Source organism: Ursus arctos, unplaced genomic scaffold (assembly GCF_023065955.2).
Source record: "Ursus arctos isolate Adak ecotype North America unplaced genomic scaffold, UrsArc2.0 scaffold_15, whole genome shotgun sequence".
Taxonomy (NCBI): domain Eukaryota; kingdom Metazoa; phylum Chordata; class Mammalia; order Carnivora; family Ursidae; genus Ursus; species Ursus arctos.
The window spans coordinates 33,147,100-33,173,822 of NW_026622819.1; the positions used below are offsets into that span (position 1 = coordinate 33,147,100).

A 26,723-nucleotide genomic window follows, 5' to 3' on the forward strand; every position below is an offset into this window, starting at 1 on the left:
ATAATGTTGTACTGACAGAAACTTTTTCAATAAGATTAAAAAACAAAATGGTGGCATGGGAAGTTGGCTATTATATTTCTAAAGGTTACAACCACAGCTGTTATAGACCATTTAGAGGACAAGGAGCATTTCTGATGGCAGAGGAAGGAACAAGGATAAACCACACTTAAAATTTGTACTATTTAAGCAAGGAGTCACGAGCAAAGTGAATTCCCTTCTAATACAAAAAGTTAGAGAACAGCCCCCAAAATGCCAGTGTGACATTCTCAAATAAGGCCCAAAATGCCAGTGTGACATTCCTTTGTCTAATATGGAGAAAGAAAAAAAGTAGAGTTTCATCATTTAGTCAGAAAAAGTGATACAAGATATATGCTTTATTTCCATGGATTTCGGAAATTATATACTTAAAAAAATCTCTACCTTATTCAAATTTACCCCCACTATATAATATTTATTATACCAACCAAACTGACACAACAATTGCTCTTGAAAGATAACAGATTCTAAAACATAATAGAGTGCAACCGACTGGTTAACAACAAAAAGAAAAACCAAAGAACGTGAAACTTTACAACGATTTACAGAGCTCTGTTTAACCTAATAAATAAGAAAAATATGCTTTGGATAAGGCATTGCTTCAGCATTTCTCAGAGAGTAAGGCACACAATCACTAGCATTACAAATCACAAATGTGTAAGAAAATCTAAAGACAGCAAATGCTACATAGGATACTGAAAAAAAAAAAAAAAGCAAGTGCCATTAGGACACTGACTTTTATATCAAAGTAACATTGAACTGTGAAAGTGTAAAATTTTACAGCAACTAAATTTTCCTTCTCTAATAAAGGTTAATCATTTTTAACAGATCAACCTGCAAGAACAAAGGAAAAAGCAAATGTCCTAAAAATCCTTCATTTTGAAAAACATATGCTTTGTTTCTCAGTATCAGGCAGATATTTAAACATTATTTAACTGATGAATTTTAAAATAGTGTGTAAACAACTTGGCAGCAACTAAAACAATTTTAATGGCACATTCGGGATTTTACATTTGAAGTAACTGGTAAGCTCTTTTTTGTGTCAATTCAAATTCCATGGTTATAAGCCAAGTATCAATATTTTGTTAATTTTTAACGAATATTTTGTTAAACTTAGTTATGTTTTTCAGAACAGTTAAAACCTTAACACATGAGATTTTTGGACAAAGAAACTAAAAAAATAATACTTGAGTAGGATGTTACCACAGTCGACATATTACAATAATTACTTCCTAAGGTGATTCCTGAAACAATAATCTAGATCTTCTGTTAGTCACTATCTTTTATGGAGAGTAGAGTGATGTCTCACAAGGGCGCTGAAACAGATTCTGCTGGTAATCACAACTCACTAACATAGCTGGCCAACCAAACTTCAGTCAGGATCAACATACATGAAATAGAGAAACGGGAGTGTTCACTACACATCTTATTCATGATTTCATTTATTTTGGCTGTTTCACTGTTCCGGTATTTCAGGAACACGTGGACACAAATGCTGACTTTTTACAAATTAAGTCACCCCATGATTTGATCTGTTTTTCATCCTGAAATGGACTGCCTTAAACCCATACCTCCAGCATACTTAACTGGGTATCAATCTACTAGAGCTAGTAGTAAAGCCAGATAAACAGAAAAAGAAAATCTATCACGGAATAAACGAAACTCTAATATTGTACTAGAGGTTAGAGAAGAGAGAAGTAGAATTACAACAAATATATACTTTTTTCTTAAAAAGTGTACATGCCTCCTGAGCAAGAGGATTCAGGAATTATAATAATTAATATAATATACTGTTAAAAATTCACTTGATAATGTCAGCCACCCTTAATTATCATCATCTGAACCATCTGCTTCCCTAAGACCCAGCACACACAGTTACCTCAAACGTCAATATGGATTCCATGTTTTGACGACATCATTTGTCTGGTCCCTGTGAAATACATAACAAACGAACAGATGTGAGGTAAAGAGGAGGTGATGACGACATAAAGCCAGAATGGCAACGGAGAAGTTTTTCCAAATGGGCATATCCACAGGCCATGACGAATTCCATCTCGGATATGATGTGAGGTCCAGGATATAAATAACATCCAGGGAAGAAAGCACCATGAGTCTTTGAGCTTGAAAAGGTGCATAGTAAACTTCAGGGTCACAACCACAACCGGTATGACGGTAGAGCAGTGAAGGAAAGGTCTTCGTGGAAGAGTCAAAGCAGCCTGCCGGGGAGAGCAGTAGCTATGGTATCATTTCCTTCTTGGCAAACAAAATTTGGTAAATGCTTCTTAATATTCTAAAACATTTTCTAGGCGTCTATTAGAAATACAATGGGAACATTTTCTAGGCCACATGTATTAAATCTGTTACACAGAAAGCAAAGAAGAGTGAGTGGGATATTCTCTGCATTAACAATGAAACCAAGATCTCAAGGACATGGTGATTAATTTTTTAAAGTTTCCTATTATTTGCTTAGAAAAGTCACAATACAAATGTAATTTATACTCCAAATGTATGGTTTGTGTGTATTTGGAGTTTATCTGGGGCCTCTAAGCATTGAAAAAAATCTCACAACTGCATAAAATATTCTATTAATAAGGGCATGAAAGGGAAATGTTTTTGTTGTAACCACTTTATATTTGCCTTGAATATTTTCAGAATGCACTTATGACAACATTTAGAAAGATTATATTATTTTAAATAAGTGTTAAAAGTTGAGTTAAACTCCAGTAAAAACTTTAAACCGTTACAAAAAAATGTAATCAGTAACTAAACAAATGAAAATTTCAGGGTTAATCCCTGAAGGGTTCTTGAGTAAGGTTTTGTTCTCACATGCTGTAAAGGTTAAGTTTCAATTAGATACTTTCTAAATAAAAAGGAAGCCGAGGGCAGTGAAGATTGCCTAAATCTGAATCTCCCCGCACATCCTCAAAAACATTACAGACAAGGGCAAATAAAACTATACCAAACCCCGCTCAGCACAGACAGAAGGCAGAGAGCGCCTAAAACTTCAAATACTCTAAACTATTAAAATACACAGCACATCAGCGCACTTTCTCTCACGCTCCCACCACAAGCCAGGAAAGACGGGGGCACCTAAGACTGATCTAAAATTACCACTAGAAAGAGAAACACTGAAAAGGGTCCTGGTTGATGAGAGCACTGGCTACAAAGCAAGGATTTGAAAGCATGCATGATTCAAGGCTTTAAAAGGTATTGGTTCTGGGGGAGAAGACGGCAAAAAGGAAGGGAGAGGAATCATCTGGACACCGGGTGGTAAAGAGGAAAAGGGGGAGTAAAAAAAAAAAAATTAGGTTCCCATTAAAAAAACAGAGGCATAACCTTCCCACCATTAAAATACAAGGCACCCGTCAATGACACTGTACGTCGGCACCATGTGAAGTCACATGACCCTTAAACCAGTGTCTTTAACTCTCACCTACTGACTGAACATCCATCAAAGAGTTTATGCCACATTCCTATCCCTTCTCCATATTCTTAGCTGTTTTATTTCTACTTCGCCAGAACACATAGCATTTGTATTGTTTGAGTTTTTTTTTTTTTTTTTAAGATTTTATTTATTTATTTGACAGAGAGAGAGAAGGCGAGCACAAGCAGGGGGAGCAGCAGGCAGAGGGAGAAGCAGACTCCCTGCTGAGCAGGGAGTCCAATGTGGGGCTTGATTCCGGGACCCTGGGATCGTGACCTGAGCCGAAGGCAGACGCTTAACGGATTGAGCCACCCAGGCGCCCCACATTTCTGTATTGTTATTCCATCCCTGTCTCCACCTGGGTTTTTCCCTCCACAGCCACACGGAACCACGCTCCTCAACAGCAGGGCGGACAAGGAAGCCTGCGGTAATCCCTCCTTGGAAGACAGCAACAGTCTGAAGTTGATGTGATTAGCAGTTATGCTCTGGATGTCTGAAGGGACATTGACTCTTTACGCTTTCATTTGTAAAGTCTATTTATATTAATAGATGCTAAAGAAGAAACAAGAAATTTCTGTTGCTTGGCTGATGTGTAAAATCTCAACCCAGATTTTTCATTCATAGAAAAATAATGAAAGAAGAAAAGGACATGATCATAAAATCAAGGAAGTAAAAATAGATCACTTACAAACAGAAGGAACAAGAGATATTTAAAAATTAGTATCATAAATACTTATTTTCGTTTTGGTATTTGTAACTGATGATCACACACAATCTTACAGTTAATGTGAAAAAATGTTCATATTTCACTTAAAAAAAGGATTGATACCAGCCCTGTGCTACACTTTATGTGCACCATCTCATTTAATCCTTACGACAGTCGCATGGGTTAGGGATTACTTTGCAGAGGGGGACGCTGCGGCTTATAGAGGCCAAGTAGCTTCCCCCGGTTGTGCAGTGAATAAGTGTAGACTGCGTCTGACTCGATGGCTCATATTCTCAACACTACTGCTTCTAAGTGAATCAAAGAATAAATACAGTGCATAGCCTAAATGTTTTTAAAAATTACGATAAATTCTAGATGAATGCATTTATGAACCACACTTTTTATGATGCTTGATAGCTTCTCCCAATCTCTACTAACATTTATTGTGAACTATTTGCTGGGATCTGTCCTTTAACGTGCTCATTTAACACCCACGACCGCCCCATGAGGTCAGTAATGACAGAATCCACACTTTACAGACGAGGACATTGAGACTTAAAGAAGAAAGTGCTCTGCTAACACCACATACTAGGATTCAAACTCATGTCTACTGATTCCAATCTCAAACACAATGTTATTCTGCTTCCACTTAGAGCAAAAAAGCTAAAGTTTGTCTTTAATCAGGCATTACTGATTCCTTACTGAAGTTTTTTAATAAGTGAGACAACCTCTGAGAAATACCTGGTATGTGACACATACAAGGAACAGGTCATCATTTCTCGTTCGTTCAACAAGTGTTTACTGAACGCCAACTAGATGACCAGGCACTGTTCCAGACCAGTGCTGAACAAAGCACAGCCCTGTTGTGAGTGCTTACACATCATAAACACGGAAAAGGGCGGCAAATCTGTTGACATTTAGAAAATACGTGAGCCGTATTTCAAGCTTCGTTCATTTGCAAAGCTAACAGGCCACTGTACAGCTAAACACCGCAGTGAAATCCCTCAAACTTCTCCACCAGGGACTGTGGCCTAATCAGCCCATTGAAATGCACATCTTTGGCCCCACAAGGGACTGGGGAATGACTCCACCGGAGTCATTCCCCAGGATTAGGAATCATCTTAAAGCTCTTCCCCTGTTAGGGAACACTCAGAAGCTGCATACGAACTGTGAGATATGAAGAATAAGGGGGAAATTCTCAGTGTGGTCCTGAAGAACGAACTGTGGAAAAATACCCAGGAGAGCCCTGAGAATGACCCCCATTACTTTAAACCAGTTGATGAATGCTTCCTTCAAGACTTCGCTAAGTGCCATCCTCGGTAAAGCCAGCACCGAACTCCTCAGGTACTTTTACTGAGTCCTTAGCTCTGTATGCATCCTTGGCACTTGGTGATGCCAATAACTTGATTAGCACCATGTCTGTGTTCACCTTCAGGGAAGTACTAAGCGCTCAAAAAAAAAAAAAAAAAAAAGGATGAATGGGCTTTCTTATTTTAAAATAAGGATAATCTTCCCTAGCTCTCAAGTGATGCTGTGAAGATCACTATAATGGCGCTACAGAAATTAAAAGACCAGAAAAACTAAACTTATACGCTTCTTACCTTTAAAGATAAAGATCCAGCTAGAAAAAAGTGGTCTACATCAATAACAGAGGCTAAAAATCCAGCTAAAACGATTTCTCCAAAGTCAGTTGTCTTCTTGACTCCGATGACAATTGCCCACAACCACATGCCAATCACACAATGGACGGCGTTATCTGACAGGGCGCGAAGCCAGTCGTTTTGCTGAATTATTGAAAACTGAAGAAGTCTGTCGGCTACGAGGCAAAATATCCCCAGACCGAGGCTGGAAATAAGAGACTCGGTGCTACACGACTGGAGTAAAGCGTGGGTCTTCTCAGCCTCAGATGCCATCTCAGACGCCCCGTCAGTGTGCACTAAAAGCCATCAGGAAACAAGCAGCTTCTTCTGGTTCACATCCCCAGTCACCCTAAAATAGAAAGCAGAGGAAAAGAATAATGCCATATAACATTTAAGCAAAACAATATCAGCAATAATTTCACAAATACAAAACCAAGCTGTAAAAACTGGTGGTTTTTTTTTTTACCGTTGTCAGTAATTTCATTTTATTTTTCTCAGCTTCATTGAGATATAATTGATATATAACACTTGCTAAGTTTAAGGTGTATACTGTGATTTCATATACAGACGTATTGTGGACTGATGACCACAGTAAGGTTAGTTAACGTCTCCATCACTTCACAGTTACCTTTTTGTGCATGTGGTGAGAACATTTAAGACTATTCTCCTAGTAACTTTCAAGTATAACAAAATTGTACTGCTTACATGTTTTATACAATATGCTATGCACCCCAAAGAGAACAGGTTAGCTTTCCAGGAACAACAGTTTACGTGTTAGTATGTATCAAGGTGAATTTAAGAAAGCCCACCAACTGCAATCTATTACTTTGAGGTCATCAAACAGATCTATTTCTCAGCAACGTGTGCTACATGGTAGTGGCCATCCATTGTGTCCGTGTACCCAGCAACTATTTTCCAAACTTCTGAAAACAGCATCTCCTTCCTTTAGGAAAACTGCTCATCACAATATCCAAACTCTGAAGCTGACCAATTAGAATTCCTGTCTCTCTTATCAGTAGAAGTAATTAATTCATAATTACTAATTAGTCATCAATTCCAGTAGTGATTAGGCTAGTAATAAATAATCTGCTAATTAAGGTGACCCAGGCTGACCCAATCAAACCTCCTTCTAGAATTTTCCTAAATGGAGCTGGTGGGAGAGTGTTCCTTTTCTTCTTATAGAGCTGGGCTTCACTACATGGAGCAGCCAAAGAAAAAAGAACCGTAAGGACGTCAACTTCTCAGGTTCAGTCTTGAAGTTTCTCAAAGCTGCCCTTACAGCTTACCCTTTACTTCTATGAGCTACCCCAGCATCTTCCAATAAATCCCTTTTGCTTTTCTGTTGCCTCTAACCACAGAACTTTAATTGATAAAAAGGCAATCATAATTCTGTGCTGCGTACTTACCTGGCATAGACTACTGAAATCATTTATCCAGTTAAAGTTATCAATATTATGTGATACCTGAAGTTTTTGTTTTGTATTGTTTTTAGTTCTGAGACTAAAAGAAAAACTAAATGATGTATTAAGAATGATTCAACTTCCATTCTGTAATAAAAACTATTCATAGCTCATTACATATATTCCAAAATTTATAGAGAAACACAAAAGACTAGAACAGGAAAACAACTTGGGAAAATGAAGAGCTACGTTGAAGGACTTACACCATCTGATTTCAAGTCTTACACAGCTGCAGTAATTACGACAGCGTGGTGTTGGTATAAAGACAGACAAATAGAGCAATGAAGCAGAATAGAAAGTGGGATCAGAAATAGATCCACACAGAGGTGCCTGGGTGGCTCAGTTGGTTGAACACTTGAGTCTTGATCTCAGCTCAGGTCTTAATCTCAGGGTTGTGAGTTCAAGCCCCATGTTGGGCTTCACACTAGGTGTAGAGCCAACTTAAAAAAAAAATAGAAAATAAAAAATATATTAAAAAAAGAAATAGGTCCACACATACACTGTCAATTGATTTTTGAAAAATATGCAAAAGCAAGTAAATAGAGAAAAGACAGTCCTTTCACCAAATGGTGCTGGAACAAGTGGATATCCACATGCAAAAATAATGACCCTCAAACCATACTTTATTCCATATACAAAAATTAAGTCAAAATGGATCACAGACCTAAAAGTAAAACATAAAACTATAAAAATTCTGGAAGAAAACATAGAATATTTTTGTGTCCTTGGGTTATGCAAAGAGTTCTTAAAAGCAACATCAAAAGGTCGATCTGTTTTTTAAAAATTAATAAACTGAATTTCATCAAAATTAAGAACCTCTGCTCTTTGAAAGACTATGTTAAGAGAATGAAAAGACAAGCCACAAACTGGAAGAAAATATCTGCATATCTCATATTTGAAAAAGGATTTATATCTAGAACAAAGAATTCTGAAAACACAGTAACAGAAAAATAAACTAATACAAAAATGGGCAAAAGATCTGAAAAGTTACTTTACAAAGATGATATACAGGTGATCCACAAGCACATGAAATATACTCAACCTCATTAATTATTAGGGAAATGCACATTAAAACCACAATGAGATATAAGACATACTTATTAGAATGGCTAAAATTAAAGACTCATCATCCCAAATGTAGAAAAGATGTGGAGCAACCAGAACTCTCATACACTGCCTGGAGGAAATTTAAAATGATAAACCACTTTTCAGTTTCTCAAAAAGTTAAACATCCTTCTATCATAGATTCAGTCATTCTACTCCTAGGTATTTACCTGCGAGAAATGCAAGCGTACATCCACACACAGACTTGTACACGAACGTTCACGGCAGCTTTATCTACATTAGCTCCAACCTGGAAACAACCCAACTGGATAAACAAAACATGCAATAGAAAAAGACAAAAAAGCAATACATACAAAAACACTGATGAACTTCAAAATAATACTTAATGAAATAAACCAAATCAAAAAGAAAAACAGAGTACACAGTCAAAACTCACGGAACTATACAACACAAAAAACGAACCCTCATGTAAACTATGAACTTCAATCAATATATCAATGTGGGTTTATTAACTGTAATAGGGTATCACACTAATGCAAAATGTTAATAATAAGGAGAAATGTGTGCAGAGGGAGAAGTAACACATGGGAACACTTTGTACGATCTGCTTAATTTTTCTGTAAACCTAAAACTGCAATAAAAAATAAAGTCTTAATTTTAAAAAGTAAATAAATGAAGTAAGTATGGGAAATGTTATAATTGTTTAAGATAGGTAATGGATATACTATAGTTCGTTAAAGTATCTTCTACTTTTCTATATATTTGAAATCTTCATTTGGAAATGTTTTTAAAAGAGTACAGAACACGATTCCACTTATATAAAATTCAAGAAAATGCAAACCAATTTAAGTGACAGAAAGCACATCGGGGGGGCTGGAAGGATAAAAAAGGAGCATAAAGAAACTTTGGGGGGGGCGCCTGGGTGGTGCAGTCGTTAAGCGGCTGCCTTCAGCTCAGGGCGTGATCCTGGCGTTCTGGGATCGAGCCCCACATCAGGCTCCTCCGCTAGGAGCCTGCTTCTTCCTCTCCCACTCCCCCTGCTTGTGTTCCCTCTCTCGCTGGCTGTCTTCTCTCTCAAATAAATAAATAAAATATTTAAAAAAAAAGAAAAAAGAAACTTTGGGGGAACAGATGTGTTCATTATCTTGATTGTGGTGATAGTTTCATGGTTTATAGTTTCATATATACATCAAAATGTATCAAAATGTACATTTTAAATATTGTACAGTTTATTATGTATCAATTATACTCCAACAAAGATGTTAAAAAGTTAGGAAAATATACTTTATTGTCAATAACAACAGCAGGCTTTCATGTAAAAGGAGCTGAAAACAAGAGCTTATGTAGATGAAAAACCTGATTGCCCAAATAAAAGCTCAATAGGAATAATGCATAGTAAAACGAATGCTTCAAAAAACACAATTAGTGAATAAGAACATTTTTGAAGAATTTTCTCAAAGCTTGATGGGGGGAAAAATGACAAAGAATTAAGCACTGAAAGAAAAAATAAATTCAAAAAATAAAGATAAAAATCCTTTAGAGTCTCCAAATCCTGCCCCCCCCCAAAAGGGTATCTGCAAAAGAAGAATGTGACTGATACCAACAATAAATGCCAAAATACTGTGGGGCAACATTAATAAAGCTCTGAGAAAAAAGGATCATGACTGTAGGATTCTACATAAGCTAAATTATGGCACCTCTGTGACAATTATTAATTTCAATAATTTTGCCTTAGAAATTATAATAGCTATATATAATATCTGGGGGGAAAGGATGGAGGAACAGGGCTTCTAAATCACTAGGGAGAGAGAAGAGAAATTTAAAAAACTTGATCAGTACAGCAAAACAGAAAAGAAAAAAAATGAAAGAAGATTTTACCATCATCCCAACCCCCCCAAAAGAGCAAAAGGGACCAAACATCAAACACAAGTACCACAATAAATGTGAACCTATTAAATTTACCTATAAAGAAACAGATTGGGACAAAAGGAAACATCTAAGTTATTGTTCATAAGAAAATACCTCAAACAAAAAGTCTCAGCCATATACAAAATAAAGTGAAATAAGTCAAGCAGATAAAGACAATTATCATATGGTTTCACTCATTTATGGAACATAAGAAGTGGGAAGATCGGTAAAAGGAAGGGAAGAATGAAGGGGGAGTAAACAGAGGGGGAAATGAACCATGAGAGACTGTGGACTCTGGGAAACAAACTGAGGGCTTCAGAGGGGAGGGGGTGGGGGAATGGGATAGACTGGTGATGGGTAGTAAGGAGGGCACGTATTGCATGGTGCACTGGGTGTTATATGCAAATAATGAATCATGCAACATTACATCAACAACTGGGGATGTACTGTATGGTGACTAATATAACAAAATAAAAATTAAAAAAAAAGAAATGAGAAAATATATATCTAGAATATATAAGCCAAATAAAGCAGCCATAGTAAGATTAAAATCAAAAACAGAATTCATGACAAAAGACTTAGAGGGACTAAAAGGGATAAAATATTCAAGTCATAATAAAGTTATATAAGATGCTTACAGGGCACTTGGGTGGCTCAGTTGGTTAAGCGTCTGACTCTTGATTTCAGCTCAGGTCATGAACTCAGGGTTGTGGGATCGAGCCCTGAATTGGGCTTCGGTCTCAGAGTGGAGTCTGCTTGAAAATCTTTCTCCCTCTGTACCTCCCCCCATTCATGCTCTCTCTGGAACTCTTGCTCTCTCTCTAAAAATAAATAAATAAATAAAATCTTTAAAAAAAAAAAAAAAGACGCTTACATGACAAACCACAAAGCAGTAAAATATGTAAATTATATCAAGTAGCCAAAAATAGGTATAGATAATCTAAATAATATAGTTACAAGTTTGATTTCATATTCAGGTCTAAAATTACATATTTTACATGAAAAACACATTCTCTCCAAATGTCCATGAAACATTTACAAAAGTTAACTACCCATTTACTCATCCACAAGAAAAACTTCAATAAAATCTAAAAACTGTAAATGTTCAGGCCAAATTCTCTGACCACAATGCAATGTAACTCACCACTTTTAAACTGGTTAAAAAAAAATAGAGTGGCCTAGTTAGTTCAAAGAAACTAAGCTTAAATGGTGGTGCAAGTAATACCTTTAGAGCCAAAAAACTTGTTTTCAAGTATTTATGCTCTGTACACATTTCAGGAAGGAAAATAAAAGTTCAGAGCACAAGAACTCAGTCAACTTTGTTCACTACTACACCTTTCATGCACACTAAGTGCTAAGTAAGTGTGGAATTAATTCATGAAAAATCTTCATACACTGGATCTGTTATCCAGTAGGAATTGCATATAAAATACCCCGGGATCTGCATTTTTAGCATGTATGAATACCAAGTGATTCTTATATTCACTAAACATTGAGAAACACTAGTTTACGAGAAACCAAAATGATGAAAACCAAGAAACATAACCTTAAAAGTTAGAAACAGTATAGCTATTAGAATATTGTTCTGGCAGTTCCATTCTATGTAATGAGACAAAGAAGGGATGGAGGGAGGGGGAAAGAAAATATATCATTACCTTTCCAGGAAGAAAAAGATAATTACATTTGTTCGCAAGTGAAATGGCTGTCTATGGTCTTTGAAAACCGTAAGAAGTAAAGTTGCAAATGGTGGCTAATTCAAGATAAATACTAAAATAATCTTTATAATACACAAGCAATCATTATAAGGAAAAAAATGGGAAAAAACATTCACAAGAGCAATAAAAACCCAAATACCAAGGAATAAACTAAACAGGAAATATTTATGAAGAAAACAACAAAGCTGTATTAAAGGCCACAAAAGATCAATCGGTTCTTTAGAACTCTGATGGCTTCATAGTATGTCAGCTCAGCTTAGTTGGAAGCACATTTTCCAGAATTCCCTTCCTTGTAAAGTTCTTGTAATAGTTCTCTCTTGCATGTGGAGCTTGGACATGATCTGTTAGCTCGCCTTGCTGGCATGGGGAAGCGGGCTGGCCCCAGCTCCTCCAGCTTCTCCAGATCCTGTCTGCATGTGCAATCCCGGGGTCAAGAGCGCTAGCCTGTGCTGTAGATCACCCACAGCATCAAAACGGGAGTTGGCGAGAAGCCAACGCAGATTCCATTCCGTTCTTGCTCTCCTCCACACCCACCTTCCCTTCTCCACTGCGTCTACCTAGCTGATTTGTAACCGCTCCAGGCTCAACAACAGACTCAGGCAGGAGTCTGCCCTGACTGCTTTCCCAGCCCCCACAATTACAGAACGTCTAACCCCTGTATAAATCCCAGGCAAAGTAGCTTGCTTCTTTCATGGAACTTAACTAATACAAGAGCCAGGCCATTTTGTTGAGTAAGAAGACAACATTGATAGTGTTATTCTCCTCGAGTGGAATCAATAAATTTCATATCATTCTAATTAAAATCATAAAGGGATTTCCTTTTAGGAACTTCACAAAATGTTTCTAAATTTCATTTAAAAGAGTTAATGCCAATAAACTTGGAAAAGCAGAGTAACATAAGTACTGAAAGGTGAATACAAAGTCCAGAAATCGAGTAAGCATGTGTATGGGGGAGTGGAGAATGCGTATATAATTCTAAATTGGTAGAGGAACAATTATTATTTAACCCTGATTCTGTATCCCTTGGGATTCTTAAGTGCATGGAAAAGAAAACACTCTGGCAGTAAAGGCAAAAGAAACCCCAAATTTATTAAAAGGATATTGGGAAATCACAGTTTTGCCAGGTTTCAAGAATCAGGCCTCAAAGCTATGCCTCAAGCATCTCAGTGAAAATGACACCAGACAACTGATGTGGTAGAGACCTCCCCACCACTGAGCACAGCTTACCCTGCCTAACCTGTCACCGGATATTACCACCGGCACTGCACAGTGCTGCACTGTCTGCTGCTGCCATCGAAGACTCCTGGCAGTGATTGTTTACTTGATCTCATACAATATTTGGAGTGTCCGACCGGCTGGGCCTCCATCGCATGACTAGCTGCAAGGGAGGCTGGAAAAGACAGTATTTGGCCTTCTCAGCACATATTGTAGAAAGTGGCTCTGTTTCTTCCAGTTGCATTAGAACAGCATACTCACAAATATACTATGATGGACAGGAAGAGCAGTCCACACAAGCGGTCAGTCTGTTAGGTTTCAATTGCTAAGTAGTACCGGAGAGAAGTCAATCACCAGGTGAAACCTGAGATTGGATCATCTGCTTTCAATCGGTGCAGTGCATAGTTTAATACAGTAGAGTCGTTTAATCAAACAACTCCAGGTTTTAAAATGTCACATCCACATGGATCAGAGTTTTGCAATATAATAGAATATTTCCCTGGTTCGGTTAAGAAAGGGAATCAGTTTTGTTGACTAGCTGCCTGGAAAATTTCTATTAGATAGCTTTTGTAGTTTGGTTATCAAGTTTGGGATATTTACATGAATTTGTAAACAGACGTCTACATAGTCCAGCTGGCTTGACTTTTACAGAGGAGCTCAAAATTATTTTTAAAATATTGATAGACATGACTACATCAGAATGTAAAACTTATACATGGCAAAGTTAAAGACAAATGGAGGAAATTTAGAACCTTTATGAGGGGAAAGATTAGGAGTTTTACTTTATTAAGCACTCTTAAAATTAAGAGGCAAAATAAATATCCCAATAATAAAGTGGGCAATGTCTATGAAAGGGCAATTTGGAAAAGGAAGAAATACAAATGATCAAAAAAATTATTAGAGGGTTTCAACTTTATTAGCAATCAATTGAATTTAAATTAAAACAATGAGATTTCAATGTAAGATTCACAAAAGATTGCTAATGCTTTCTGTTAGTAATGGTAGGGAAACGATCTCTTGTACTGTGTATTAGCAGGAGTATAAGTTGGTATAATTTTCTAGTGGACAATTTGATAATATGTATCAAAAATCATTTAAAAATGAGCAAGTTTTTTTTTTTTAAAGATTTTATTTATTTATTTGAGAGAGAGCAAGATCATTGCCTGAGCCAAAGGCAGACACTTAACCAAATGAGCCACCCAGGTGCCCCAAAAAGGAGCAAATATTTTTGACTCAGCATTTTCAATTCTAGGAATTTATCCAAAGAAAATAAGTAGATTCAAATACATATGGATCTTCAGCATGGCATTGTTCATAAGGAAGAATTAGAAACTGTCCAGAATAGGAGACTAGTGAAATAAATGCCACACAATTATGCAGCCATTAAAAAATCACTATTTCCATCTTTTTGACATGGAAAGATGCTCAACGTATTAAAATTTAAAAGGTAGCCTATAAAATATGTAAAATATTAATTTTTGTTAAAAATACGTACATATAATGCACATTTAAGAATACAGAAAACTGTACATTTGGCTTGTATCTCATTCACGAGCTTACATATGATCAGTACTTTTTTCCCCTTTCTTTGATTCCCTAAGCATTTCTTTTTTTTTTTTTTTTTTGAGAGAGGGGAAAGAGAAAGAGAAAGCACGCGAGTGGGGGCGCTGGGGCGAGGGCAGCAGATGGAGAGGGAGAAAATATTAGGCAGGCTCCATGCCCAGTGTGGAGACTGATGCGGGGGTCCGTGCAGGGCTGGATCTCATGACCCTGAGATCATGACCTGAGCCAAAAATCAAGAGTTGGATGCTTAACCAACTGAGCCACCCAGGCGTCCCATAATTCCCAAAACATTTTCAAAGTCTTACTATTATACCCACAAAACAAATAAAGCTACTCTGAAGTTAGTCAGAAGTCATTAAACAACTCAGACCATGATGCTAGAGTCAGTCTCTTAAAAGTATAATTTTTGAAAAGTAGAAACATACTTATAACATTATATGTATTAATAAAAATATTAGAATAGATAACATCGATAAACATTAATAAAATTTTATACAATTCTTGTAAGTCAAATTCATAATATAAAAATAATTTGTTCCTATTTATGTATTAGTTGACACATGCGAAGCCTGTACAAAAGATTTCTACATCTCCAGGTGAAATAAGCTGATTCCATTAATTCTTTCATATTGTGAAGAAGACTTGCTTTGCACAGAACAACTATTTTGTTAATGATAATGGAGTCTACAACAATCCTCAAATTCTTGGTCATTTGCAATAATGAAAATTGTTCTGAAAGGAACTGAGGTTGGGTTAAAGTCTACAGATTCTTCAAGGATCAGGAAATGAGTGATTTCAATGTACTTTCAAGCAAGACCAAAATGTAAAAAATGCAAAAGATACCTCCAAGTCATGAAACCTTTCTATAAACCTCAGGATTTACAGTCCCATACATTATGAATCATTTGTTTCTACTTTGCAAAATAAACTCTTGACACTTGCATGGATAAAGAAGTCAACATGTTTAAAGGTTCAGTGCAAATAATTTTAAAGTTTATAAAATATCCTTTTGAACCAAAGATAGATGCCAGTATCCACTTAGCTGGATGGGAACTGGGACACACAAATGCCAATTAATGACCACGCCAGAGAGTGCTACACTAGCAGCAACATTCCCTCCTTCAGGAAGCTGTGGCCTGCAAATTAGCCCAAAGAAGAAAGAAGGCCACTCAGGTGGATGCGTGTAAGAATGTAGGCTGGACACACATAGAAGCTCAACAGAAAAGCTCTACTGCCACTCAGGCTATGCTCATATCTGCATTTACTACAAATTTATTTTCAAATCTTATCCCAGAAAGGGGACAAATAGAGGTCATTATCCACTTAATTGCAGATTGCATGATGCCACTATAAAGCCACTGCATTACACTCATCTTCTTTTACCCTTGAAACAATTTTTATCACCCCAAAGTATATTTAAATGTTACTAACCTTGTGTTTTACGTAAGTTCAAATTTTAAAAAGACGGGGTAGCTAATGACGTGTTATGAGCAAAGTGAAACATCAAAAGATCACTTCAAGTATTTAAATGATGATCCAAATTTAGTGACCTGAAAAAGAAAACCTTATTGTTTATAATAATATAACTCTATCATGGTTTGTGAATAGGAACACGTACACATAATGGGGCAGCATGAAATGCATTTTATAAATGGAAAGTATAAAACAGCTTGCTTGACGAGAGAGGAACAAAAAGCTGAGTGAACATGGAAGTAGATTCTTCTGCCCCAGTCAAGTTTTTAGATGCCTGCAGCCCTGCACACATCTGGACTACAACTGCTTGGGCTCCTGAGCCAGAATCACCCAGCTAAGCTTCTTACAAAATCCTAGCCCACAGACACAGATAATACTCATTCAATGTTTTAACCCTCTAAGTTTTGGGGTAATTTGTTATATAGAAATAGGTATCTAACACAATTTTCTCTCCATTTTCATAAAGGTATAGTTATGGTCCCAGAAACACAATTCTGACATCTATTTCACTCTATTAGTGCATATATTTAACATCCTTGTCTTAGATTCTGAGTATGAGGATAAGAAAAAAACATTTTTTGGGGGGGAGAAAGAACATTAATAAGTGTACTGCCTTTTATTTATTGTCTCTAAGACACCCAAGTATACCCATTTTTCTTCATACCTTTTTCTTCCTTTTTCCACTTCCTACCCTTCCCCTACAAACAGAATGGACCCTGGAACCTCAAAAACTGTAAAAATAAATTTATGTTTATTTTACATACTTTTGTTGGGCAGTTCCCTTAAGAGTAGTAATTATAATTTTCTTTTAAGCCTCTCATGCATAAAATCTAATGTGCTGAAGGTATTTAATAAATATTTTATTATACTAATCCAATGGGTAAGCAGGTAAGCAACCCTCAGCCTATGAACTAAAAATATTTTGGGGATGGCTTATCTTATAATAGCCTAACATGTCCTTATGACTTGCAGCCACTTTCTACAATGGTCAAATTGCCACACCTCATTCCATTACAGTAAAATGTCATCAACTATGGGGCCTTTAAGTATACATAGTAGTAATCTTACCTCCACAAACATAATTAGCCAGTTACTTTAATTATACACTATTGTACAGTTTGTTAATAATCTTAAGACAAATATTTCTGCCAAAACAAAGAACAAATTCCCAAAGTATCATCTGCTTTACTCTCCCATCACACAAATATTTACAAAAATTGGAGGTAAAAGCAGTCTAAAATCTGATAACTACCTTTAGTATTGCTTTACAAATAAGTCTTTTTCAATGTCAGTGCTGTGAAAGTTAATGTATTTAATTTTTTGTAATTTTAATTTTTTAAAGTAATCTGTACACCGAATGTGGGGCTCGAACTCACAACCCGGAGCTCAAGAGTCAAACACTCCACGACTGAGCCAGCCAGGCGCCTCTAATATACTTAATTGTTAATGCCATAATACCTAAAGCAGATGCCAAATATAATACAGCTAATTTGCAAAGGAAAGAAACACAAATCCTACTCAGTTCCACAGAGCCGGAATATAAAATGTTTAGTTCCTATTAGGAACTAAAATGTTTATTCCCATTAGGAATAAAACATACAATTCTGAACTATTAGGAACTAAAATGTTTATTCCCATTAGGAATAAAACATACAATTCTGAATTAAAACATATATCAAGTCTCAGCAAATTCCCCAAATCATTCTTTCCCAAGGCTGGTGTGATGCAGTAATTTAAAAATGCCGATGAAGAAAATAGGGCAGGAAGCCCTGGCGTCAAAGGAACGCAGCAATTCCTAGGCAGGGAAGGGACCCTTTCACATTTAGTGTATCCACGCCTCCTGGGACCCGGGGCACGTAGGACTCTCGAGCCCTGTTAAAGACGGCAATGGGCAACTCCGGCCAGACCCCCGTCACCCCGCCCTGGGCCAGGAAAACGCCAGGGACGCAGAGCCTAGGCGAGGACTGGGTGCCTGTGGAATCTCGAAGGCTCCACGAAGCCGGAGGAACACTCCGGGGCTTCGCGCACATCCCGGGATCGCCAGACAGTGCGGGCGGTCAAGCACACCCCGCTGGCTCTCGGCTCCCGCGCACTGGCCGCCCCTGCACGCCCACCCCATCTGGAACCCGGAGCTTCGGCTTCCCACCTCAGGTCGCAGTTTCGGGGCATCCACTCCGCCCCCCTCCCGCCCGGGCCCTTGCGGAGCTCAGCCGCGCCCACCTTCGACTTTCCAGCCAGAAGCCTGCAGCGCGAACGGCGGCCCCGCCCCTCTACCCCCCATCGGCCGGCACCATAGAGACGCCGGACGCCGGCCAGAGCGACTCCAGCCCCAAACGGCGGAGAGGACGCCGGGATACTGGCCCCATTCCTAACGGACGAGAACCGGTAGCTCGCTGTTCTTTGGTGGAGGGGGTGGGTAGCACGAGTTCTTCCCGCTGTCCCCCGTAAGAAGACCTTTGGGACAGCGGGGTGAGAAGTGTAAAGTACCTTGTTGGTTTCCTGTCAAACCTGAGCATTCGTTCTTGGCTTTGCCGGCGCCGTGCCCCAGACTTAGCAGCCGACAGACGCACAACGCACCCTTACTTGCGGCTGGGAAGCTGGGGACGGAGAAGTGACCTCACCTAATGTCGGATGCACGGGCCCTATATCCAGACACTTGAGCTAGGAGCCACGGGCCATCTTGGGTCTCGAAGGGGTAGAGAAATTTCCGGCTTCCTTTACGGGATCTTTCAGGTTGGGCGCCGGAGTTTTTCACTAGATGGAGGGACCGCGCGATCGTGCAGATCTGCGGCTCCTTCATAGCGCTCCAACGCCCCCTTGGGGATTTCTTGATAATTATTCTTTGCCACTTTGTGGGCGGACGTGGGCGCTACACTTTATTGTGGCAGCAATGACAGGGCTGGACCGTATAATCATGACTACTAAACGCACAGGAGTTGGGAAAAAAAACTGCGTAAAAGGGAGCTTGACCCTAATTAACCGGACTCAAGATGCAGCTTTTTTTTTTTAAAGATTTTATTTATTTGACAGAGATAGAGACAGCCAGCGAGAGAGGGAACACAAGCAGGGGGAGTGGGAGAGGGAGAAGCAGGCTCATAGCAGAGGAGCCTGATGGGGGCTTGATATAACGCCGGGATCGCGCCTTGAGCCGAAGGCAGACGCTTAACCGCTGTGCACCCAGGCGCCCCCAAGATGCAGCTTTTTAATAGGACCGTGGCCAGGTCCCAGTCTGCCTTGCTGCCTGAGTTAGCACTAAGGAGGTGATCTAGCTTGGCCTTGGCTCTAGGATAGTCTCAAAAGGTTCATTGCTTTCTTCTTCCTACCTACAGTTTCTCAAAACAAGGATGAGATGGAAAGTAAGGGCACTAGTGGGATTATATTAGTTTTACAGTTGAAAGACAATTCTGTAGTAAAAAGTGAGATCTTCCATCTCAAGAAACTCCTAGGCGCCTCTCTCACAGAAACCTAAAGTGTGGCTCAGTTTCTCAGTGACAGAACTTTTCATTGCTTGTCACTCTTGGTTCTTAGAAGCCAGTGGAAAAGACTCAACTGAGGGGGAAAATGATACACATTTTAACCCACATAGTTTAAAAACTAATTAAAAAGAATACATTAACCACAATATGGGGTCTGTTAGTCATGTTAAGGACAGTTTGTCTGAATGCAGTAACAATTTCGCATTGCCCTTATGGCAGCATTGTACATGTCTCATACTCCAGGCTTTCTAAAGCTGTTGAAGAACAACATGGATGGCTTCCTGCAACCAAAACAATGAAATTGTTACAATTCTTTGTAGTCACCCTACAGCCCAAAGGCACTGATTGATTTATACAACACACTGAATGCTCCATGTGCGAAGCACTGTGCTTGGTAACAGGCTATAGAAAGACTTTATGGAAGAAAGAAAAGTTAGATGGCTGTAGTATGTGCTGTAGAGGAAATAAATAGGGTGATGTAATAGAGACTAAGTGGGGGAGGCCCTTCAGATGAAGTGATAATTTGTGCTGAAACCTAAAAGTAGTAAGGAGCCCAGAGTGAGAAGAGCTAACAAGAGAACATTGTGCCCATTCAAATCATTGACATTATCACTCCTAATCTATACTCTGCTTGCTTTGTTCTTTTTCTCCTTGTTTCCTCTGTTGTTTCTTCTCTTTTATGTCAAGAAGCTGGTCTTTTCTAGAAATTCAGAAGTTAATTAGAACATTTCTACTATATTGGTCTAATCTTGAAGTCTCTTTAGATGTGTGGTTTTGTGCTTTCCCAATAAACAGCACTAGGCTGCAATAAACAGCACTTTTGATGAGCTATGTTAGTTTCACACATTTGTGTAGTATACATTTTTTCCAGATATTCAAAAGGAATGAAAATATCTAATGAGACAATTCAGATAAGATTTGATCTTTGCTGAAGTGCTTGATACAATATTGTATATATATATATAAAGATCTAATTCTCTTTTGGTAGTTCTGTTGAAAAATACTTGGCGAGACCAAATAGCAAATGACCAAATGCACACAATTCTGCACATTTAAAAAAGAAAAAAACCCTTGAGGATTAATAGTGAATGTTCCACAAGATAAAACAGCCACTATAATTTTATAAAATTTTCTCATAAATCTGAAATAAGAAATTGCTCAAAATTCTAAAACAGTTCTTTATTAATAAAGTACATTATAAAGATATATTTAAAATTTACAAGTTAGGTAACCTCCAAAGTTAAATGTCATTTTTCATATCATTGCACAGAAGTAATATATATAATTTCTTGGCTTACTAGTAATTTTATAGTAGTCACTTGAAACATCTTTAAGGTTTATAATAATTCCATTTTTTACTTTTTAGAACTTGATAGAAGACAGTCAATATCCTGAAGGATTTCAGAGGTTTTTTTCAATGCCACTGATACTGTCTTTTCATTAACTTCTTCCAGCAAGGTTTCTGGAGATTTTGGTTCATAATGATCAGATGACTGTTCGTTTTTTTTGTTAGAAATATGGTTTAGGATACCACTATTCTCCAATAAAACTAAGTTGCTTAGTTAAGGAGTTTTTTCCCCCACATTTTTCATTATATAAGTACATTTAATTTCAGAAAGCCTGGTCTTCCTATTAAAATATTATTACTCTGTTAGGAAGATCTCTTGGATTTGTAATAGATTTGGTACTTCAGAACTTATAGGTGAAGAAACTGGTTAAGATATAAGAGAGGAAGAAAGGAAAGAGAGTATCTATGTGTATTTGGATAGAAGTTTGGGGGCGCCTGGGTGGCACAGCGGTTAAGCGTCTGCCTTCGGCTCAGGGCGTGATCCCGGCGTTATGGGATCGAGCCCCACATCAGGCTCCTCTGCTATGAGCCTGCTTCTTCCTCTCCCACTCCCCCTCCTTGTGTTCCCTCTCTAGCTGGCTGTCTCTGTCTCTGTCGAATAAATAAAATCTTTAAAAAAAAAAAAAAAGAAGTTTGGTGATAGGCAGGAGATAAAAGAATCAAAATCTCAATATTTCTTTAAGTGAAGAGTGATATGGGAATAAGAGAACAAAAGTAGGAGTGATAGGAATATAAATAATCTGTGCAGTATATTTTTAATTTTTTTAAAGAGAGGGATGTGGGGGAGGGTAGAGGGAGAGAATCTTAAACAGGCTCTACGCACAGCACAGAGCCTGATGCAGGGCTTGATCTCACAACCCTGAGATCATGACCTGAGCCAAAATCAAGAGTTGGACGCTTAACTGACTGAGCCACCCACCCTGGCACCCCTGGGGGCATGGAGCCTGCTTAAGATTCTCTCTCTCGGGGCGCCTGGGTGGCACAGCGGTTAAGCGTCTGCCTTCGGCTCAGGGCGTGATCCCGGCGTTGTGGGATCGAGCCCCACATCAGGCTCTTCCGCTATGAGCCTGCTTCTTCCTCTCCCACTCCCCCTGCTTGTGTTCCCTCTCTCGCTGGCTGTCTCTATCTCTGTCGAATAAATAAATAAAATCTTTAAAAAAAAAAAAAAAAAAAAAGATTCTCTCTCTCCCTCTGCCCCTCACCCACATAAATAAGTAAATAAACAAACAAACAAAACAGAGTGGAAAGAAACCTGTCCTCTGATCCAGAGCTACTTTATTATTTGAATAGGATTACAGAAAAATCACAAGATAAAAGAAATTTAGATGAATAGGGTAGGAATGTACAGAACAAAACGTTTCATAAGAAAAATGAGTGAAATTATATTCCAACAAATTGGACAACCTAGAAAAAACAGATCAATTCCTAGAAACACAACCTACCAAGACTGAATCTTAAAATAGAAAATCTAAATAGACCAATCATTAATAAGGAAATTGAATCAGTAATCCAAAACCTCCCAACAAACAAGAGCCCAGTACCAGTTGGTTTCACTGGTAAATTCCAAAAAACATTAAATAAGAATTAATGCCAATCCTTTTCAAAGTCTTCCAAAAATAGAAGAGGGGATATGTTATAACTCATAAGTCCAGCATTACCCTGACAACCAAAACCAGATAAAAACACTACAAGAAAAAATTACAGGGGTGCCTGGCTGGTTCAGTCGGAAGAGTGTTTGACTCTTGATTTCAGGGTCATGGATTCAAGCTCCACGTTGGGTGTAGAGATTGTATATATAAATGATCATACACCATGATCAAGTGAGATTTATTCCAGGAATTCAAGGATGGTTCAGCTTATGAAAATCAATGTGATATACCACATTAACAAAGTGGATAAAAATTATCTGATCTCAATAGATGCAGAAAAATTCTCAACAAACCGGGTATAGAGGGAATTTACCTCATGATAATAAAGGCCATGAATGACTAGCACAGCTAGCATCATACTCTGGTGAAAAACTGAAAGCTTTTCCTCTAAGATCAGGAATAAGACAAGGACGCCCACTCTCACCGTTGTTATTCAACATAATGTCCTAGCCAGAGCAATTATGCAAAAAAAAGAAAGAAAAGGCATTCAAATTGGAAAAGTAAAACTGTTTCTATTTGTAGATGCTATGATATTATATACAGAAGATCCTAAAGACCCCACCAAAAAACTGTTAAATTCAGAACTAATAAATTCAGGGGCACCTGGGTGGCTCAGTCAGTTAAGCGTCTGCCTTTGGCTCAGGTCATGATCTCAGGGTCCTGGGATCAAGTTCCACATCGGGCTTCCTGCTCGATGGGCAGCCTGCTTCTCTCTCTCCACTGCTTGTGCTCTCTCATGCTCTCTCTCAAATAAATAAAATCTTTTAAAAAGTAAAAATTAAAATTCTCTCTCTCCCTCTGCCCCCCCCCTTTTCTCTCTCTCTGTCTGGAAAAAAAATAAATTCAGTAAAGTTTCAGGATATAAAATCAATATACAAAAATCAATTATTTTCTATATACTAGTAACTATCAGAAATTAAGAAAATAACCCCATTTATAATTATATCAAAAAGAATAAAATACCTAGGAATACATTTAAGCTAGGAGGTGAAAGATCTATATACTGAAAGTTTCCATTTATGGAACTTCCATTTATGATGGAACCTGAAGAAGACACAAATAAATGGAAAGATACTTTGTACTCATGAACTGGAAGAATTAATGTAAAAATGTCCATGCCACCCAAAGCAATCTACAAATTCAATGCAATCTCTATCAAATTCCAACAGCATTTTACCAAGAAATAGAATAAACAATCCTAAAATTTCTGTGGAACCACAAAAGAACCCAAAAAGCCAGAACAATCTGAAGAAAAACAAAGCTGGAGGCATAATGTTTCCTGATTTCAAACTATATCACAAAGTTATAGTAATCAAAAAAGTATGACATGGGCATAAAAACAGACACATAGATCAGTGGAACAGAATAGAGAGCCTAGAAACAAACCCATGCAGGGCACACGGGTGGCTCAGTCAGTTGAGCATCTGACTTGATTTTGGCCTAGAATGGAAAGGGAGTAATTATGCAGGACAATAAATTCAGTTTAAAGGATACAGTTAAACTTCTTTATCTTTTCAAGTTCAGAAGCCACAGACCTGTGCAAAAAGAAAAAGAAAAAGTAAGTTCATGATAGTTGTCTGATTCTTTTATAGCCACAATATTTCAAATCAGCATACTCGATTTACTCAGCCGTCAGAAAGAGCAATTACCCACCATTTGCAGCCACACGGACGGCACTGGAGGAGATTATGCTAAGTGAAATAAGTCAAGCAGAGAAAGACACTCATATGGTTTCACTCATTTATGGAACATAAGGAATAGCAGGGAGATTGGCAGGAGAAGGAAGGGAAGAATGAATGGGGGGTAATTAGAAGGGGGAACGAACCACGAGAGACTATGGACTCTGGGAAACAAACTGAGGGCTTCTGAGGGGACGGGGATGGGGGATTGGGCTAGGCCAGTGATGGGTATTAAGGAGGGCACATATTGCATGGTGCACTGGGTGTTATATGCAAGTAATGAATCATGGAACATTACACCAAAAACTAATGATGTACTGTATGGTGACTAACATAACATAATAAAAAATTTAAAAAAAATAAATGAAAAAAATAAAGTTCAGAATTTTAGATAGAAGAGCACAGAAGTTAAGAATTCTCTTTGATAGGGGCGCCTGGGTGGCTCAGTTTTGTTAAGTGTCTGCCTTCAGCTCAGGGCGTGATCCCCGGGCGTTCTGGGATTGAGCCCCGCATCAGGCTCCTCCCCTGGGAGCCTGCTTCTTCCTCTCTCACTCCCCCTGCTTGTGTTCCCTCTCTCGCTGCCTGTCTCTCTCTCTGTCAAATAAATAAAATCTTAAAAAAAAAGAAAAGAATTCTCTTTATAGGGGTGCCTCCTGGCTGGCTCAGTCAGTGGAGCGTGTGACTCTTAATCTCAGGGTTGTAAGTTCAAGCCCCATGTCGGGTGTAATTACTTAAAAATAAAATCTTTAAAAAAAAAAGAATTCTCTTTATATTGGCTTTATTTAGCAACACATCATCTTGACTCAACCGATACTTATTTGAATGCTTTTAATGAATAAGGAAAATGAATTAAAGTCCCCACCTCAAGGACTTTTGAATCAGTATTGATGTTTGAAGGTAATAGGCATTCTTGCTACAACTCTTTTTTTTTATAACCATTTTTTCTATTTATTTGAAGCACAGTAAAAAAAAAAAAATGGTACACTTTGGAAATTTAACAAGGTACACTGCCATAACTTGAGGGACATTATACAGTTAATAAAAAAAGGAAATGAAAAGGGAAAAAATTGCCCTGTTTGAAACCTTGTATTACCTAATTTTACCTGCCCAAACAGACCATTTGCAAATATTAAGTCAATAAGCTGCTAACATTCACGAAAAGTTAGCTTTCTCACTAAAATGCAAGAATTTAAAAGACTGGTATCTAACCAAGAAAAGACAAAAACAAACTGGAATGAAAAATCTAGATATCACATCTAAAATCATGGCTTTTTGTTTAAGCCTTCATGCTCTTTTCTCCCTCTACCATATCCTGCCGGAGTGCCAGGCCCCATTCCTCTAGGACCCTGTGCACCCACAGGTCCAACCTGCTACAACTTTTTAATACTAAGCTGGCATTCCCTCTGCTTTCCTCCTCAAACTTTAAAAACCTACTAAAATTGGGGGCGCCTGGGTTGTCCAGTTGGTTAAGCAGCTGACTCTTGATTATGGCTCAGGTCATGGTCTCTGGGTCCTGAGATCAAGCCCCCCACCAGGCTTCATGCTCAGTAGGGAGTCTGCTTGTCCCTCTCCATCCTCCTCTGGCCCTCCCCCCACTCCTGCATGCACGTGCATGCACACACTCTCTCCTTCTCCCTCTCTCAAATAAATAAATGAATAAAATCTTTAAAAAAAAAACCTGGTAAAATCCTATCACTTCTATGAAAGGAGTCCTCTCTCCTTCCTTGGTTCCTATAGCCTTATGTTAACTAATCATATACTTATCTGCAATACCTTCTCTTGAAGTCTTTAATTTTCTGATCTTCATACCTAGATTGTCTTTTTCAGGAGAAAGGATGTTTTTCTTTTTTTCCTGAACTTTGCACATATAATAAGACTTCATTTATATGGAACTCTTAGGAAACAGTTTTGGAGAGCCAAGATTTTACACAGTTGAATTAGGTGTCAAAACATAATAAATTCGTTTGTCCTTCCTCCCTTTCTTCCCTTTTCTTTCCTTCCTTCCTTTCCTTCTTTCCTCTGTTCCTCCCCTCCCTTCCATCCCCTCCCCTCCTTTCGATCCCATGCCCACCCGCCGTCCCGCCTGCCTGCCTGCCTTCCTTCCTTCCTTCCTTCCTTCCTTCCTTCCTTCCTTCCTAGAAGGAGAGGGTGGGGGGCAGAGGGAGAGAAAGAATCTTAGCCGGCTCCATGCCTAACAACAGAGTCCTACACGGGGCTCAATCTTACAACCCTGAGATCATGACCTGAGCCAAAATCAAGAGTTGGACGCTTAACAGACTGAGCCACCCAAGCGCCCCAAAACATAATAAGTATTTTCTATTAAATTTCTTCTGGAATAGACTACCTAATGTTTTCTTAAACACAGT

General features: G+C 38.3%; 2 protein-coding genes across 10 annotated transcripts in view; both read right to left on the bottom strand.

Annotated features, from left to right (window-relative positions):
• Positions 1–341: 341 nt before the first annotated feature.
• On the bottom strand, positions 342–23,519 carry TMEM267 (transmembrane protein 267). 9 transcript variants are annotated; one of them, XM_057312231.1, is made up of 7 exons: positions 18,426–18,484; positions 16,164–16,282; positions 10,878–11,060; positions 8,541–8,620; positions 7,470–7,706; positions 5,768–6,155; positions 342–2,252 (listed from the first exon to the last, which is right to left on the bottom strand). In XM_057312231.1, exons 6-7 carry the CDS (start codon positions 6,077–6,079, stop codon positions 1,917–1,919), a joined length of 648 nt encoding a protein of 215 aa, XP_057168214.1. In that variant the 5' UTR covers positions 6,080–6,155; positions 7,470–7,706; positions 8,541–8,620; positions 10,878–11,060; positions 16,164–16,282; positions 18,426–18,484; the 3' UTR covers positions 342–1,916. The 9 variants fall into 9 exon arrangements, with proteins under 9 accessions (XP_057168214.1, XP_057168212.1, XP_057168213.1 ...); XM_057312229.1 differs by lacking the exons at positions 7,470–7,706; positions 18,426–18,484 and adding an exon at positions 22,992–23,519; XM_057312230.1 differs by lacking the exons at positions 7,470–7,706; positions 18,426–18,484 and adding an exon at positions 22,992–23,519 and having other exon boundaries at positions 8,541–8,635.
• The window catches only part of CUNH5orf34 (chromosome unknown C5orf34 homolog), a 29,363-nt gene continuing 23,548 nt past the window's right edge, over positions 20,909–26,723 (bottom strand). The window contains exons 12-13 of the mRNA XM_026506910.4: positions 24,173–24,213; positions 20,909–21,230 (exon numbers count right to left, since the gene is read on the bottom strand). Of these exons, the coding sequence (XP_026362695.2) occupies positions 21,037–21,230; positions 24,173–24,213 (235 nt within the window). The 3' untranslated portion in view covers positions 20,909–21,036. The remainder of the gene's footprint in view (positions 21,231–24,172; positions 24,214–26,723) is intronic.